This window comes from Salvia miltiorrhiza, chromosome 3 (assembly GCF_028751815.1).
Source record: "Salvia miltiorrhiza cultivar Shanhuang (shh) chromosome 3, IMPLAD_Smil_shh, whole genome shotgun sequence".
NCBI lineage: Eukaryota > Viridiplantae > Streptophyta > Magnoliopsida > Lamiales > Lamiaceae > Salvia > Salvia miltiorrhiza.
In genome coordinates this window covers 60,976,870-60,993,486 of record NC_080389.1, presented here as the reverse complement: position 1 = coordinate 60,993,486, position 16,617 = coordinate 60,976,870, and the positions used below count along the sequence as shown (strand labels likewise).

The 16,617-nt window shown below is 32.3% G+C and overlaps 1 protein-coding gene and 1 long non-coding RNA gene across 2 annotated transcripts; one reads left to right on the top strand and one right to left on the bottom strand.

The window, feature by feature from the left end:
• The first annotated feature begins 9,255 nt into the window (after positions 1 to 9,255).
• On the top strand, positions 9,256 to 13,243 carry LOC131015127 (transmembrane 9 superfamily member 8-like). The gene is given in 10 exon segments (XM_057943381.1): positions 9,256 to 9,517; positions 10,652 to 10,816; positions 10,898 to 11,007; positions 11,101 to 11,209; positions 11,293 to 11,405; positions 11,518 to 11,668; positions 11,856 to 12,044; positions 12,046 to 12,615; positions 12,617 to 12,829; positions 12,831 to 13,243. Coding segments are annotated over 10 exon segments (1,938 nt in total). The 5' UTR covers positions 9,256 to 9,385; the 3' UTR covers positions 13,017 to 13,243.
• A 239-nt stretch (positions 13,244 to 13,482) lies between these two features.
• On the bottom strand, positions 13,483 to 15,540 carry LOC131015126 (uncharacterized). Its single transcript, XR_009098461.1, has 5 exons — positions 14,968 to 15,540; positions 14,683 to 14,753; positions 14,451 to 14,593; positions 14,224 to 14,371; positions 13,483 to 13,668 (listed from the first exon to the last, which is right to left on the bottom strand). It is a non-coding gene; the product is annotated as an uncharacterized LOC131015126 (long non-coding RNA).
• Positions 15,541 to 16,617: the final 1,077 nt, after the last annotated feature.

Below are 16,617 nucleotides of genomic sequence, written 5' to 3'. Positions count from 1 at the left end.
CATGTAAAACTATCACAAACATTTGTGTTACATGTATGTGTCACAATATATATTTTTTTCTCTCTCTCTACCACACACTCACAAATTATAATTTTTTTTCACAAATAACTAATTAATTATAAATTAGAATGTCCTAAAGAATAGCTACACTTCACACATCATAAAAATAATTACACTCTTACATGTCACAAAAACCGTTACTAGCTCATTCAGATGTCATGACGTGTCTTTATTTTTGTGACACACATAATAACTACCCAACTACAACATGTCTCACAATTTTTATTAATTACATTTATAAGTGACACTACATGGAAAAAAATTTCTAGGCGGGGTGAAATATTTTCTCGAACAACTCATTTTCACTCATTTTTCTCTCCACTGTTGGATAATATTATTCTAAGGTAAATGTGCGAAAATATTTTCCAATAATTTCTCATCTTTTTATCTCTAATAAACATATATAAATAAATAAATAAATCTCATCTTTTCTTATTTGTCATTTTCGAAAAATTTTACAATCACATCTGAAGTAATATATATCCCAAAGTAATTTGAATTAAGGAGAGTTACGTTACTATGTATGTATTTCCTCGCAAACGTAAGAGTGCGGATCATTTTTCCAAGGCTTATGTCAGTACCATATTTAATATTTTCGTAAAACATATACGAATCTTAGACGGTTGATTCACAAATTTTATATACTCAAATGATTATATATATGTATATATATGTAACAACAGAATATGAGGCCATAAGGGAATGAAATGATTTCAATATAGATTTCAAGACAAAAAGCAAATTTGCAATTTAGGGTAGCTGCATTTAAAGGCCAACGACTAAATTACCGTCGCAACAAGAAATTAAAATGCATCATGTCACGTGTAGTTATTCCCAAAGCCAAACTCGCCAAACCAATAATTAATGATCATGGCTGATTTGGGGTTGAAATTTAATTCATGATTTAAATTGTTTGAGACGCGAGCGTCCAAATATGTTTTCTAATTAATATTATTATTCTTCTGTATTTCCAATCACGTAAAATTGGAAACATATTTGCCATCATCAATGTTTGAATACCCTAAAACATGAGAGAGATTTTAATTTACCTAATTTCGGTCTTTTCTCTTCTCTTCTTTTATTTAATCAAATCATTATTAGGGCATGTTCTTTTGCGTTCGGTCAAATGAGGTAATTAATTAAGTTTGTATTTTGATATATCGTTTAAGAGTTTGATTACCTCTTGTACTCATTTTTAATAATTTTTTGACTTAATTGTGTTTCGAGTTAAACAATAAAACTTCTTAATTATTTGATGTCTTACTCAACTACATATATATAAAAGTTCTATAAATTTTTATGTAAATTGCTAAATTTTAAAATAAAGATCATCTTGAATTTAATTTTAATAATTTTTGCAAAATTCATATTAATGATTTTTTTTAAACTTATGCGGATGAAATTTTAATACGATACGTTCTTCCGTGCATTGCACGGGTGAAACACTAGTTAAGGTTAAGGCTACTCTATTTTTACTTTGACGAAATTGCCCCGTCTATAATAATGCAAGGAGTCTATGACAATTAGGGCCCGTTTGATTTTCAGTATTGGATTAATCAGGATATAAATTATCCTGATAATTTAGTGTAGATTAGTCATGATTTCTAATCTCAGATGGGTGTTTGATATCATTGGTAATTAATCCCAAAAAGTGTTTGGTATCCATTGAAATAGGTTGGATTAACATATCAAATACCTAAATTAGTAGCCTATGGAGGGGGTGGAATAATTAGTGTGGGTTAATCCCATGGGGGAGGTGGGATAATTAGTGTGGGTTAATCCCACAAAATAAGCTAGGGTCTTGGGATAAACCTGGAGTTGACCATATTAGTAACACATAATATCAAACACTACATAAATTCATATTAATTTAACTTATCCTGCTTTTAAACCCATATCAAACAGGCCCTTAGTGTTTAAGATACAATGACTTTTAAGAGTAGCTACAGAACGATGTTTCTACAAAAGACTGGATGACTCTAAACAATGCTAGGAAATGCAATTCAGAATACAATGAAAATAAATATTAAATTAATTAATTTGAGGTATCTATATATAACAATCGAAAATTATGGTGTCCATCGATGAAAATGCGACACCATTTGAACCGATAGATCGTGTCACCCATTTTATAAGAAAATAAAATATTGCATGTTTTCATAAAATACCTTAGTTATAGACTTTTAAAGTCATATATATGAACCTAAAATTTATATTGTTTTTAACAATATTGAGCTTCTATTTTGTGAACATATATATTTTTATTATAGGGTTAATTGCCGTAAAAATTCATATACTTTTAAAATTTTGATTTTTTTTTCTCACAACCTATAAATTTTGTCTGAAAATTCATGAACTAAAAAATTATTTGTGATTCCCACGGCGACGTTCTCCGATCAGAATATAAGTGACATGGATACTACGTTTAAAAATATTACACTTAGGATCTTGCATTAGATCATGGGACATAACTAAAATCTATAAAAGTATATGAATTTTAATACAATTAACCCTTAATTATACATAATAGGGTTTTTATCATTTTCGTTTATTTATCTTTTCTAATAATTTTACACAAGAAAACCATAATATATAGATACAATTTTAACATAAATTAAAGTGGATAATAAAGATATCAGGTCGTCTTCACCATCTTAATTAAATTTTATAATTATTTTTTTTTGCGTTATTTGTTTTTTTTTTTTTTTTTTTTACATATATTGACCATGTATTTGTAGATCAAGTTGAGAACGATTTGAAGCTTCATATACAAGAACTCACTGCTCTCTTAACATGCTGCGGTGGCGGTGAGTACTTAATCATATTATATCTAGGGATGGCAATCGGGTACGATGGGTATGGATAGTGACTATCCATACCCATACCCACGAACTAAATGGATAGTGGTTGCTATCCACGAAACTATCCATGGATATCAAATGGTATCCAAACCCACTATCCGCGGATACCCACTACCCGTCGGGTATCCGCGAAACCCGCTATCCGACGGGTATCCGTCACCCACTATCCGACGGATACTCGTTATCCGCCGGATACCCACTATCCGCCGGATACCTACTATCCGCTGGATACCCACGAAATAGAATTTAAATATTAATTTACAACAAATTTAATAGAAAAAAAAAATCAACACAAATATCATAGTTCAAATCCACAAAGAACAATGTTTAAATTCAAATTCACAAATAACAATGTTCAAATTCATCAACTAAAATAAAAAATCCAACAAAGAACAAAGTCTATAATTGCTCGACAGTAGAAATAGAATCCTATTCATTGAACTCTTCTTCTTCATCTTCAAGACAAGTCCAAAAGCTTCCATTCTTTCCTTGACCTATGAAATAAGCAATTATTTACATTAGATATATGAAATAAAAGATTAATTATAATTATAAATTTACATACCTTCAAGTTGATTTCAAATATAATAGTATTAGAGCTTGGGTCTTCCTTCAATTTTTATTTGGGCCTATTTTCAAATATAATATGCTAGCCCATAACATTAAAATATATATTCAAGGCCCATATTTTATGAATTTTTTTATGGATATTTGACGGGTAATTGACGGATAATTAGCGGGTATTTTTGGCGGGTAAACGGGTTTCGCGGGTATGGATAGTAAGTATCCAAACCCATACCCACGAACTAAATGGATAGTGAATTGCACCCACGAAACTATCCGTGGATATCAAATGGTATCCAAACCCTACCCTTATGGGTGCGGGTTTTCGCGGATACCCGCTACCCGCGGGTAGATTGCCATCCCTAATTATATCTCAATTTTTACGTTAAATTATTTTAAAAATCACTTTGAGCCGTGTATTCTACGTACATCATAATCCGATTTATATTAATTTATTTAATACGTAAATGTGCATATTACATAACATTAGTTTTATTATAAGTTTAAACAAACAAAGGTTGAAATTATATTTAAATCCCTTTTTTGTACGTAGTTGAATAATCAACATATCAACATGGTGATTGTGGAAAGATTGATTTTGAGTTATTACGTAACAGATTGTTACGAGCAATGATGTGCAAAACTCAGCTCAATAAAATAATACAAGTGGGGAAAAAGGGCAGGGGGGAATAACCTATATATAATAGCAAAATACTAAATCTTATCCTACGTGGCATCGTATAATCACTCCATTTTAATTTTCCTCAATTCTCATTCATTCTTATTTATTTATATATTTCTAGTCAATTTTTACATTATAGCAAAATAAATCTTATCCTACGTGGCATCGTATAATCACTCCATTCTAATTTTACTCAATTCTCATTAATTCTTATTTATTTATTCAATTTTTACATTTAAAATTATTAAATAATCATATAAATTTATAGATAAATTATATACTATTAAATAATCGTATAAAACTATTAGATAAAGTCTGTATGATTAAATAATCGTATAAAATTATTAGATAAATTCAACATATCCATTTAATAACAAATCCTACAAATCCATTTGATTATCAGAACCATTATATAACTACATTAGTACGTGGCATCGTATAATCACTCCATGAATCCAACATATCCATTTAATTATAAATCCTACATATCCATTTGATTATCGGAACCATTATATAACTCATTAGCACTTGGATGGTCCATTCGTTTGTTTTCTAACGCCTGAAATCCCTCTTAACCTCATACCAACTTTTCTTATATATATAAACTCAATGACCAATAAAAAGTCTGTACTATTAAATAATCGTATAAAACTATTAGATAAATCCAACATGTTCATTTAATTATAAATTCTACATATCCATTTGATTATCGGAACCATTATATAACTTACGGCCTTCTATTTTTTCAGCCAAATTAAAACACATTAGCGCTTCGAGGGTCCATTCGTCTGTTTTCAAACGCCTGAAATCCCTCTTAACCTCATACCAACTTTTCTTATATATAAACTCAATGACCAACAAGAACTCATCATGCCTCACAATCCATCTTTTTTTCACCCAAAAAAATTAACTTAATAAAATGATGGCATCCAAAATAGGAATTCTTATATCAACTTAATTGAGATTGTTCCAAGTGTGACTAAAACTTAAATAAAGTATACCAATAAATTAATCCACGAAAAACAATCAATTCAAATGTCAATTCATTTTTTAGAAAAGATATTCTTCAACTAAATGTTATAAATAAATAAAATACATGCCTATGCCCAATATATATATATATAAATAATAGCAAAATAAATCCTACTCAATTATGATTTTTCAAACTCTAGACGAGATGATGCTCACAAGTCAGTTATGGTCTTTCAAACTTCAGACAAGATAATGCTCAAAATTCAATTATGGCATTTTAAGTTTCAGACAAGATATGATGCTCAAAACTAAGTTGTGATTTTCCAAGTTCCACACGAGAGGGTGCTCAAAAGTCAGAGATGGCATGTCAAGCTCCAAACGAGATTATTCTCATAACTTAATTATAGTTTCACAAACTCTAGACAAAATGATACTCACAAGTAAGTTATAATCTTCAAGCTCCATACAAGATGATGCTCAAAATTCAGATGTGGTATTTCAAACTCAAAAGAATATGGTTTTCAAAATTTTGACGTTCAAATGTCATATGCGATCTTTAGAGCTTCATTTGATGATCTGGTCTTACTAGGTCCATATGAGATGATACTCAGATGACATATATTTAATTAAATTATTCCTTATCCGTCAAATTTAAAGAATTTGAACAAACTTAATACTCCTTCCGTCCCCCAAACAACTTCCTAAGAGAGGATGACACATATTTTAATAAAAGATAGTTATGTATTTGATAAGTGGAGAAAGTGTAGAACGAGTCCCACAAAAAGTGAAATTGTTTCCGAAAATAGGTTAGGAAGATGTTTTGGGGACGAACCAAAATAGAAAAAAATATATATATATTTGAGGGACGGAGAGAGTAATATTATCGATATACGATTAACAGCAGATGCGACACATCAATCGTACATTATATCATACTTCAAATTTACATATTTTTTTCTTCTAAAATATTCAATCCCACATCAACTTTTTATAAACATCATCAAATGAATATTTATATAAAAATGTATTTCTATTATCACAACCTACATTTAATTGACGAAAGTGATTAAGATTAATATTATTTCAAATATTGTACTACTAATTTAATTTGATCATATCAAATTATTTAAAGAAATAGTTTATATATAAACTATTTCATATGCTATATAGTAATAAAAATAACATAAAATAATTATAAATGATGACATAAAATAATTTATATATATAAACTATTTCATATGCTATAGTAATAAAAATAACATAAAATAATTATAAATGATGACATAAAATAATTTTCGTCGAATTTCGACGGGTTAGATTAATTTAATGAATTAGAAATTAACTGTATATACATTGACAATGAGTTGCTTGAAATTAAATTGTATAAATAATTCAACTTAAAAATAGTCGGACAGCATCGTGTCACGTTGATTAAATTAAATATTTATCAGTTTTGACTAATTATATTATCGTGAAATGTGTGATGATCATTTCTAAAGGATGAAAACAGATCAAACCAAGACCCACACCAAATATTGATTTTTCCAACTGCCTAAAACTTCACATAAATGTATGAGTTTGTTTGTCTGTTTTTTGTTTTGTTTTTTTTCGAATTTATGGGACCCATAATCATTAATTATATTTGGTGTCTAATGGGTAAATTAAAGTTACGTTTTTATGCAATATTAGTCTAATATGATGAGACCCATATAAATATTTATTAGATTCGAACCTAAGATTTAATTTTAACCTAATAAAGTACTCAATTTTTTGGATTTTTGACAAATTCATTATCAAGTTAATTTGCGTGTGCAATCTAAAAAAAATGTTGTTGTTGGGATTATTGATCTATCTTATGAAGCATCGTTGTTATATTCAACAAACTGTACAATCTTTGAGACTTTTAATTTGCTGGGTCAAGATCATGCAAGAGAAATGGTTGGTAGATCTTACATTATTTCCTACTTGCTAGTTGCTACTATTGTTTAATTTTAATAATAAAAAAATTATTTGCTTTGTTAAAAAAAAAATCGTCAATATGTAGAACTATAAAACAAATCAAAACATGCACGTTATATATCTTAACAAACATGTCAAGAAGCAAGTAAAAATCATGTGAAATAATTTAAACTAATGGTAAAGTTAAAATGATTATTGATAATTTAATTTTCCTTAAAAATAAGTTAAGAGTCAAAGAAAAAAAGGTCCATGAACAAATAGTAGTTCGGACTAGCAAATATGTCATATAGTAATAATTCACTCAAAAAAGAAAACAAATTATATAATTGATATATACAATTGATAGATTTACTTAAGAAACGAAGAAATTAATAGTACAAAAAGTAAGTTTTGAGTAAATTCAAAAGAGCCGAATTTGTAATTAGCATAAATATAGAATAAAAATCAAATTCCAGTGTAAAAAATAGAGAAAAATTAAGGAAAGGATCCACAAGAAGCAAGAAATTATAAAATGTCAGTTTTAAAAAGATAACACGTTAGTCTCTATTTTACTATTTAGGTGAGTGTATCGTAAAAGCATACACTATGATCCTAAGTGATTTTCATGGTCCTTACCCTATTTGAGTGTGTGTTAGGTAATGATCTAGGTGATTGTTTCAGTGATTGGAAAGGTTGAGATGACAAGTGTAAAACATAGATAGAGTTTAATTTTGAAATTGATCAATTTAATGAGGTGAATGATCCTATAATCGAGAGTTTATAGATTCAAATCACACTTATGGTTAATATACCAACATCTATTTAATATAGTACTCCCTCCGTCTACGAAAAGATGTCTTAACTCTTAAGATAGAGTGACATGAATTTTAAAAAAATTTATGTTATTTATTTAATGAGTGGAAAAAGGGGTTCACAAAGTAAGAAAATTTGAAAAAATTATTTAAATTAGTGAACGGAGAAATAAGCCCACGAGTTAGTTAGTGAAAATTCGAGAAAGAGACTCACAAATTATTATTAAAAATAATTTATGAAATCTTTCTGTAGACGAATTAAAATAACAAATCTGATCTATTTTTGTAAACAGAGGGAGTAATAGTTTCGTATAAGAAAAACATGAGATTTTACTGTAGAAAAGAAAAGACATTAGATTTATTCATAACCCCTATTTATATCTCTATAAGTCTACATCCTACGTGTTAAATTACAAGTAGAGGTGTCTTTTAGTTTCCTATTTTATGTTTTATAGGGTATATATATATATATATAGGAGAAAGTTCAATAAAAACACAAATAATTTCAGAGAAAGGAGATCAAATCTCATGCGTGGATCTTATCTAATCTAACGGTTAACAATCGTTCGTTTAATGTTTAACGAGAATTGTGTTGAACATATACATGATTTGAACCCCAAAAAACCTCGAACGTTCAACAAAATTATTGATATGTTCAATCGCATTTACTGACATGTCCAATATTTCTCCATTCTCTACTTATATATCCGTTTTTATGGAACTTATCCCTATATATATATATTCTATTTATTTTTATGTTTTATATAAGATGGGAGCACACGAGAGTTATGAATAGAATTATTCTTATACACTAGCTTATAAAATTGCTGAAATTGGGCCTACATTTTGGGTAGTGGGGAAGCCCAATTAAGCTTTGTGGACCTTCAAGCATTGATGGTACTAGATGGGCTGTCTAATTTTTTATGCATCAAATCCAGTAAACAATTGCAGAAATGCAACAAATTATCAATTCTTATTTTCCAACTGGCCAACTCCTCTCCACAAATAAATAAAAACAAAAACAGATACTCCCAACTAGTACAAAAAAAGACTCTTTATTTAATTACCGCATATATTAACATTGCTGCATTCTTGTATTTATGTCTCACCCTTATTTTAGTATTTCAAAATGTTACTTATATTTTATAATATTGAGAGGCTTATAAGAATATAACTAATAATAAAGAAAAAAAGAACAAAGTGTGTAAAAATGGCAAGTGGTAAAATCTAATTTTCCAAATCTAAATTAACCCAAAAGCAGAAAGAATTGTTGAGGAGAGAAATGGAAGTTGAAGTAAGGAAATAATTAATGCTAATAATTAATGATTAAAATAGTAATCCTTGATTTCGACTTCTAGCCCGAGAAGTGAAAGTAGAACTACCTCAAAGCAACCGACAATCTTAAAATACACACGAATGATCTGATCCTTCACCTCTCTCTCCTCTCTTTCTCTCTCTCTGGATCTGGAAGCACAGAGTGTCTGCTCCATTTCACAATGGGAAGAGCAGCTGTTGGATCTCATGCAATGCGTGCAGTTTTCATCTTCCCAGCCTTCTGCATTTTGCTCCTTGCGCACAATGCATTCAGCTTCTATCTCCCGGGTGTTGCCCCTCAAGATTTCGAAAAGGTTCAATCTTTCTTAAAACCCAAGATTTTGTGGCTCACTTTGATTTGGGTTTTTGTTTTCTTTCTCTGATTCAGTATATTTAGTGATTCAATTTATGATACGAGAACTTTGTTCGTTTCTTGATATTGGTTATGTGTGAAGATCTAGTGCCTATCTATGCTCTTGTCTGCGTAAATTTTTGGTTTTGATTAGAGAAAATTTGTGAATATGAGATGTTGGTAGTTGATAATAGTAACCACCCTTAGGTTTGTTTTGGTTTTGTTGGAGATGAAGGAGACACATTTTATACCTTATTCTCGGAAACAGCTTGCAGAATTAAGCAAAAATGTCGTTGTGGAATGCAATTTTGAGTGATTTTGAAGGATGTAAGCTGTCTAAGTGTTTATTTATGATGCAATTGTTTTGACTGGAGAAGGAAATCTTTAGAGATTTACAGGAGATTGATCAACATTTTAATGAACTAAGACGGGTGGTCGACTAGATGGAAGTTCGGTTTTGGAGTACGTCGATTAGTGATTATATGGCTACATTTAAACTTCTTTGAGACTAAACCTTACCTTGTTACCACTCTTTTGTATTGGGACTTGTGTTTGGTCCTCGGTTTTCATGTCATGATGATGATTGGATGAAGATAGTATAGGAAATGAGGAAGGGTGCTCGTCATTCTTCAATATCGTTTCTTGGTTAAGACGAGGGATAATAGCTAGCGTATATTGTTGCAGCATGTAGATTTCATTACTACAAAAAAACTCATGCAGAAGGCATTGTTCCAGGAAAATTGTGCATTCGCCTTGTGAAATATTCTTCTCTATTCTCAACATTTAATTAGCTAGAGTTGATGTCGTGAAACACTTTGCAGTGAGTGCTTCATTTCCTTCTTTGGGTTGACTATTGAAATCCATATCCCTTGGTACTCTTAAATGTGAAAATAGGGGAGGCAGAGGAGACACATCGGGCAAGGGCATTCACTTAATTATATGAAATTTGAATTTTCTGGTGTTTGTTGCCTACAATTTTGTTCCTGTATTTTACACGGTCAGTTTTTAGAAGTTTCTGGTGTGATCTTGGACTCTACTAATCTCCTTCTCTCGACTCTGTCTTTTCTTTCTTTTTTATCTCCCGAATTGAATACAGGGAGATCCATTGAATGTGAAAGTGAACAAATTGACTTCTATAAAGACTCAGCTTCCATACTCGTACTATTCTCTTCCGTTCTGTCACCCAAACAAGATAGTCGACAGCAGTGAAAATCTTGGAGAAGTACTTCGTGGCGATCGCATTGAGAACTCCCCCTATGTGGTCCGTCCTATCGCTTTCATGAGACAATGCGCTTTGACTGTTTCTCTAATGATTGACTTCTTATTAATGGTTTTGCTGCAGTTCAAAATGAGGGAACCGCAAATCTGCAACGTTGTTTGTCGAGTTACACTTGATGCCAAAAAAGCAAAGGCATTTAAAGAAAAAATTGAGGATGAATATCGTGTTAACATGTATGTCAACCTTTGCAGTATACAAATTTCATTTTATTGCGTCCTTTTTTTAACAGTGGTGGACTAATTTATGATTCTGTTTTCTCGTTGCAGGATCCTGGATAATCTCCCTTTGGTTGTTCCCATCCCAAGATCAGAACAAGAAGGTCCTCCTATCTACCAGCTGGGTCATCATGTTGGGCTGAAAGGGCAGTATGCCGGTGTAAGTTAGCTAAATATAACCTTGAAATTGTATGAATGATTTGCGGGGTTTGTATTTTACTCAGCATTTTGTATTATATGCAGAGCAAGGATGAAAAATACTTCATATACAATCACTTGAGCTTTACGGTCAAGTTTCACAAGGATGAGTTGACTGATTCAGCGAGGATTGTTGGTTTTGAGGTCATACCATTTAGGTCAGTTCTTCACTGCTGTACTGTTGTTTCAAGTGGTCTGCGCTCTGTTAGGCTGAAATATAATTTTAAGTTACTGAATTGGAAACTTTCCGATTTATATCTGATGCTGTAGTGTCAAACACGAATATGACGGAAAGTGGAATGAGAATGCTCATCTCACTACATGTGATGCCCAAGCAAAGCGAACAGTTTCTTCTTCGAACTCTCCTCAAGAAGTTGAAGATAAACAAGAGATCATTTTTACTTATGATATTGCATACCAGGTAATGAGTTCAAAGGCCTTTCTGTCACACTTCGCATACTACTACGTTGTTAGTTATCTTAGCTCTGTTTTTCTCGATGCCACCTATAACAGTCCTGCCCGAATCGACTAGTATAAGTTTCCGTTCTTTTTTTCACGTGTAATGTCTTGAAGAATTCCTTCCTACCGATACATTGATCTGGTTTCAGGAGAGTGAGGTGAAGTGGGCATCGAGATGGGACACGTATCTTCTGATGACTGATGATCAAATCCACTGGTTTTCCATTGTCAACTCTCTTATGATTGTGCTCTTCCTCTCTGGCATGGTTGCAATGATAATGTTGCGAACACTTTATCGAGACATCTCAAAGTACAACGAGCTCGAGACTCAGGAGGAAGGCCCAGGAAGAGACGGGATGGAAATTGGTCCACGCAGATGTGTTCAGGGCCCCGAGCAACTCGAATTTGCTCTGTGTTTACGTCGGAACCGGTGTACAGTTTCTCGGGATGATGCTCGTCACAATGGTCTTCGCTGTCCTCGGATTCCTCTCTCCTTCGAACAGGGGCGGGCTCATGACGGCCATGTTGTTCCTGTGGGTTTTCATGGGACTTTTCGCTGGCTACTCCGCTGCCCGGCTTTACAAGATGTTCAAAGGAACGGAGTGGAAGAAAATTGCGCTCCAGACGGCATTCCTGTTCCCGGGCCTCGTGTTTGGCGTCTTCTTCGTGCTCAATGCTCTCATATGGGGTCAGAGATCCTCAGGTGCAGTGCCGTTTGGAACGATGTTCGCGTTGGTCTTCCTCTGGTTCGGGATCTCGGTCCCACTCATCGTGGTGGGGAGCTACGTGGGGTTCAAGAAACCGGCGATTGAGAACCCGGTGAAGACGAATAAAATACCAAGACAGATCCCGGAGCAGCCGTGGTACATGAACCCCATCTTCTCGGTGCTGATCGGAGGCATCCTACCAGTTCGGAGCAGTCTTCATCGAGCTCTTCTTCATCCTGACCTCGATCTGGCTGAACCAGTTCTACTACATCTTCGGCTTCCTCTTCATCGTCTTCATCATCCTCCTCATCACGTGCGCTGAGATAACCATCGTGCTCTGCTACTTCCAGCTGTGCAGCGAGGACTACCTCTGGTGGTGGAGGTCGTACCTGACGTCCGGATCCTCCGCGCTCTATCCTCTTCCTCTACGCGACGTTCTACTTCTTCACGAAGCTCGAGATCACGAAGCCCGTCTCCGGCGCGCTCTACTTCGGCTACATGCTGATTGCCTCGTATGCTTTCTTTGTTCTCACAGGCACCATTGGCTTCTATGCTTGCTTCATCTTCACCAGGCTCATTTATTCTTCTGTCAAGATTGATTGATTGATTGATCGAGATTGCCTATTTGTATGATTTTTAGAGACGATCATACCATATTTTATCTTTCTTTTTTTTGAGGGAAATCTGTATTAGTTATTGTACAAGATCATATTTTGTAATTCTTTTACTATTGGGACTCATCTTTGTAGCAAGGATGAATGGCTTGTAAACTGCTCGAGAATCGCCACTACCTTTATATATAAAATTATCTTATGAAAGCAGTTTAACAATGATGGTACCCTATTTTAATTAATGAATATATACAACTTAAAAATCATTTCAGTATTTGTTATTTATGTGCATCAGAAACACAAATAGTACCTCCTAAATCTACTAAATGTGTATGTAATTAATTTAGGATTATAAGAATCATACTATCATTATTATATATCTTCAATTTTAAAATTATTTAGCTTTTTATTGGTTATTATAACATATTGTGGTGGTTTTTAGTTTTGGTTGAGTTTGATTGGTGTAAAACATACAATAAGTTTATATATTTATATCTTCAAGGTAATAAACAAACATAATAAAACAAACGGCTTTAGTTTTTGTAACTTTAGTAATACAATGGGTTACTAAATACAAATTAAATAACATAAAAAATTACCTAAAACTTGAAATACTCAAATCTTTTGCCAAAAATTTGTTGATCCTGCAAAGCAATAATAATGATGGTGAGGGTGAGGGTGAGGATGAGGATATATGTAAGTATATAAACACACACATAAGAAAAACATATACTACTTAGTTATGGGTTGTCTATGATCCAAATATTCAGTAAAATAAGATAAGGATCATGAAACAATTTCAAATTCATATAAACTCAGCAGAGAGACAAAATACATAGGGATGACAACATTTTTAGCTTCCAAAATTCTTGCCATTAGATGCAAGAAAGTGATATCAAGCCAATCAAGAATCAAGAGAGAACACTACTTCTAGCCATACATTAACCATTAACAATGCTCTACTCTAATCGGGACACAATCCCGGTCTTGCAAATGCTACACCTCGTGAAATTCATCGTTCTAAAACTGCAAATCATGTAAAAACTAGCATGAAATGTATCTAATCACAGCCAGTTTCCAAATGCTTCATTGCCTTAACGGTTTAACCTATCTTTCAAGAGTCTTCAAGTTATGAATGGCTGGAGACAGCAATAACAGTAAAAACCAGTATATGTATTTTACAAAAAACGCGAACTCACAGAGTGCAGCGCAACTGAACTAGACATTCAAAGTGACTTGATCAGGCCAACTGGTCTTCCTTTTGCCCTCAACTTTATCTTGAATCAAGTGATTCTTTATCTTTTTCTTTTTCTTGCATCTTACATCCTCTTCTGCCTCGTCATCTTTCTGCGACATAAATACAAGCTTAACTAAGTTAATCCTTCATCGAGGCAAATGGAAACGGCTATTGATCCTATCTTCATACCATTATATCTACCGGTAGCGAATTTGTGAGCTGGAGATGATCAATGGTGCTGGGATTTCTTCCATTCCTGCAATGTAGATGCTTTTCTTGTTTCATTGGGAGCTTGGCTTTTCAATAAATATCTATGCTTCCTTCTCAAAAATCTGAAATAAAAATAGTACACATTGAGTGATAATTGACAAACTAGACTTGTTTTGTAGGAGCAAGGAAAAAACAAGAATGAGAATAATACCTAACTTCAGATAATGTTAATTCTCTCTTTTGCTTTGCAGCCTGCAATTTTCTCTTCCTAGAAACATATTCCTGAGCAGAAGATTAACACACCATATTCATCATTAGCCATCATTCATCAACTTCCAATACTCAAATTTACTCAAATTGTGGCTGATAATTCATTGGCAAGATCATAGCTTTATTTACAACTATAACAGATAAAAGGATAAATGGACCAATACCCAAAAACCAGAGAGATGAGATCAATGAGAATAATAATTAAAATAAAATATAAAAATCGAACCTTTTGCAGTTCCAGATATTCTCTCAAAAGCGTTTGATATTTGAACTTTTCCTTAGCTTCATCAACGGCGGAATGTGATTGATCAAAATTAACAGAAGCCCGCTTCATAATTCCGCTTCAATTAATCCGTTTCTCCGCAGAATTCCGAAGGCCCAAATTATGTATATTCAACACAGCACACACATGAACTCATGCAGAGAACAAGTTGGGAGTGGAAGGAGTAGTCTGTTTGTCTCTGTAGAAGGTTTTAGTGAGAGAGAGGAAGGAGGAGGAGAGGGTATATGTGGTTGGGTGCAAGAAGACATGTTGTGTATATCATATGTATATGAATATCCTCCACTATTGATTTCCTAATAACGTAAAACTTTCCATTTATAATATGTGTGGGTTTTGGTGGTGTTTTCCTCCAACATAAATTTTGGTCCAGATGCAGATGGGCCATTGACGATAGAATGAAGAGATAAAAGAGAGTGTGTGGAATTGTACAAGGATAGGGATTTCTAGAGAGAGAGGCAATGGAGATGGCTTCCATGGTGCAGAAACGGCAGAAGATAAATGGCGCCCAATTCCTGTTATTCTACTGAATTAATAAATATAAATACTTCATCAATAAAATTATAATTATAATCGAATAAAATACTCTCCATCCTATTGAGACCTTTATTTTTTAACCGTTAAGATATTTTCTTATTTGACAAAATTTTTACTTTTTTACTTACCACATTAAATACCTAGTTTCTTAAATCTGGTGCCCAAAAATTTTGTGTCAAAATAGATGGAATGGAGGGAGTATATAGTGGCGGAGCCAGGAATTAATTTGGGAGGAGGCTGAACTTACACGGGGATTCGGGGGCGGTAGCCCCCGAGATTTCTTTTTTGGACATTCCGTATATTAAAGGCATTATTTTATTAAAAGACAAGCATAATACTAATAATAAAGAACAACATTTTCATAGATTATATAATTTAAATATATAACAAATTAGTTTCAATACATTAAAAATCTTTTTGGGACATTCTGTATTTTTAAAGCATTTTTTATTAAAAGACGAGCATTGTAGTAATTATAAAGAACAACATTTTCATATACTATATAGTTTCAATATATTACAAATTAATTTCAATACATTACAAACTTTTTTTTTTATCGTTTCGTACATTTTATGCATTTTTTACTAATAGACAAGCATAATAACAATAATAACAAACAATATTTTCATAAATTATATATTTTCAATAAATTACAAGCTAGAATCAATAATAATAAAACACAAGCATAGTAATAATAGCAAACAAATTTTTTTTGGGCATTCCATCCCTTTTGGGCATTTTTTATTAAAAGACAAGCATAATAGTGAGAATAATGTATAATATTTTTATAGATTATATAGTTTTAAGTAACACAATTATCCTTATATTAATTATAAATGGAAGAATATAACAAGCTAATCAACTTTTGTAAAACAAATTTCTTTTATAATATAAACATATATCTATATATATTTAAAAAAAAAAAACTCAAAATTTGGGAGGGGGCAGCCCCCCTGGCTACGCCCCTAGGAGTATATATATTTTTATGTACGTAGTATGATAGTTTTGTACTACTTGAATTTAGCATTTAATAGTGATTAAAAAATGGGTTAATAGTGT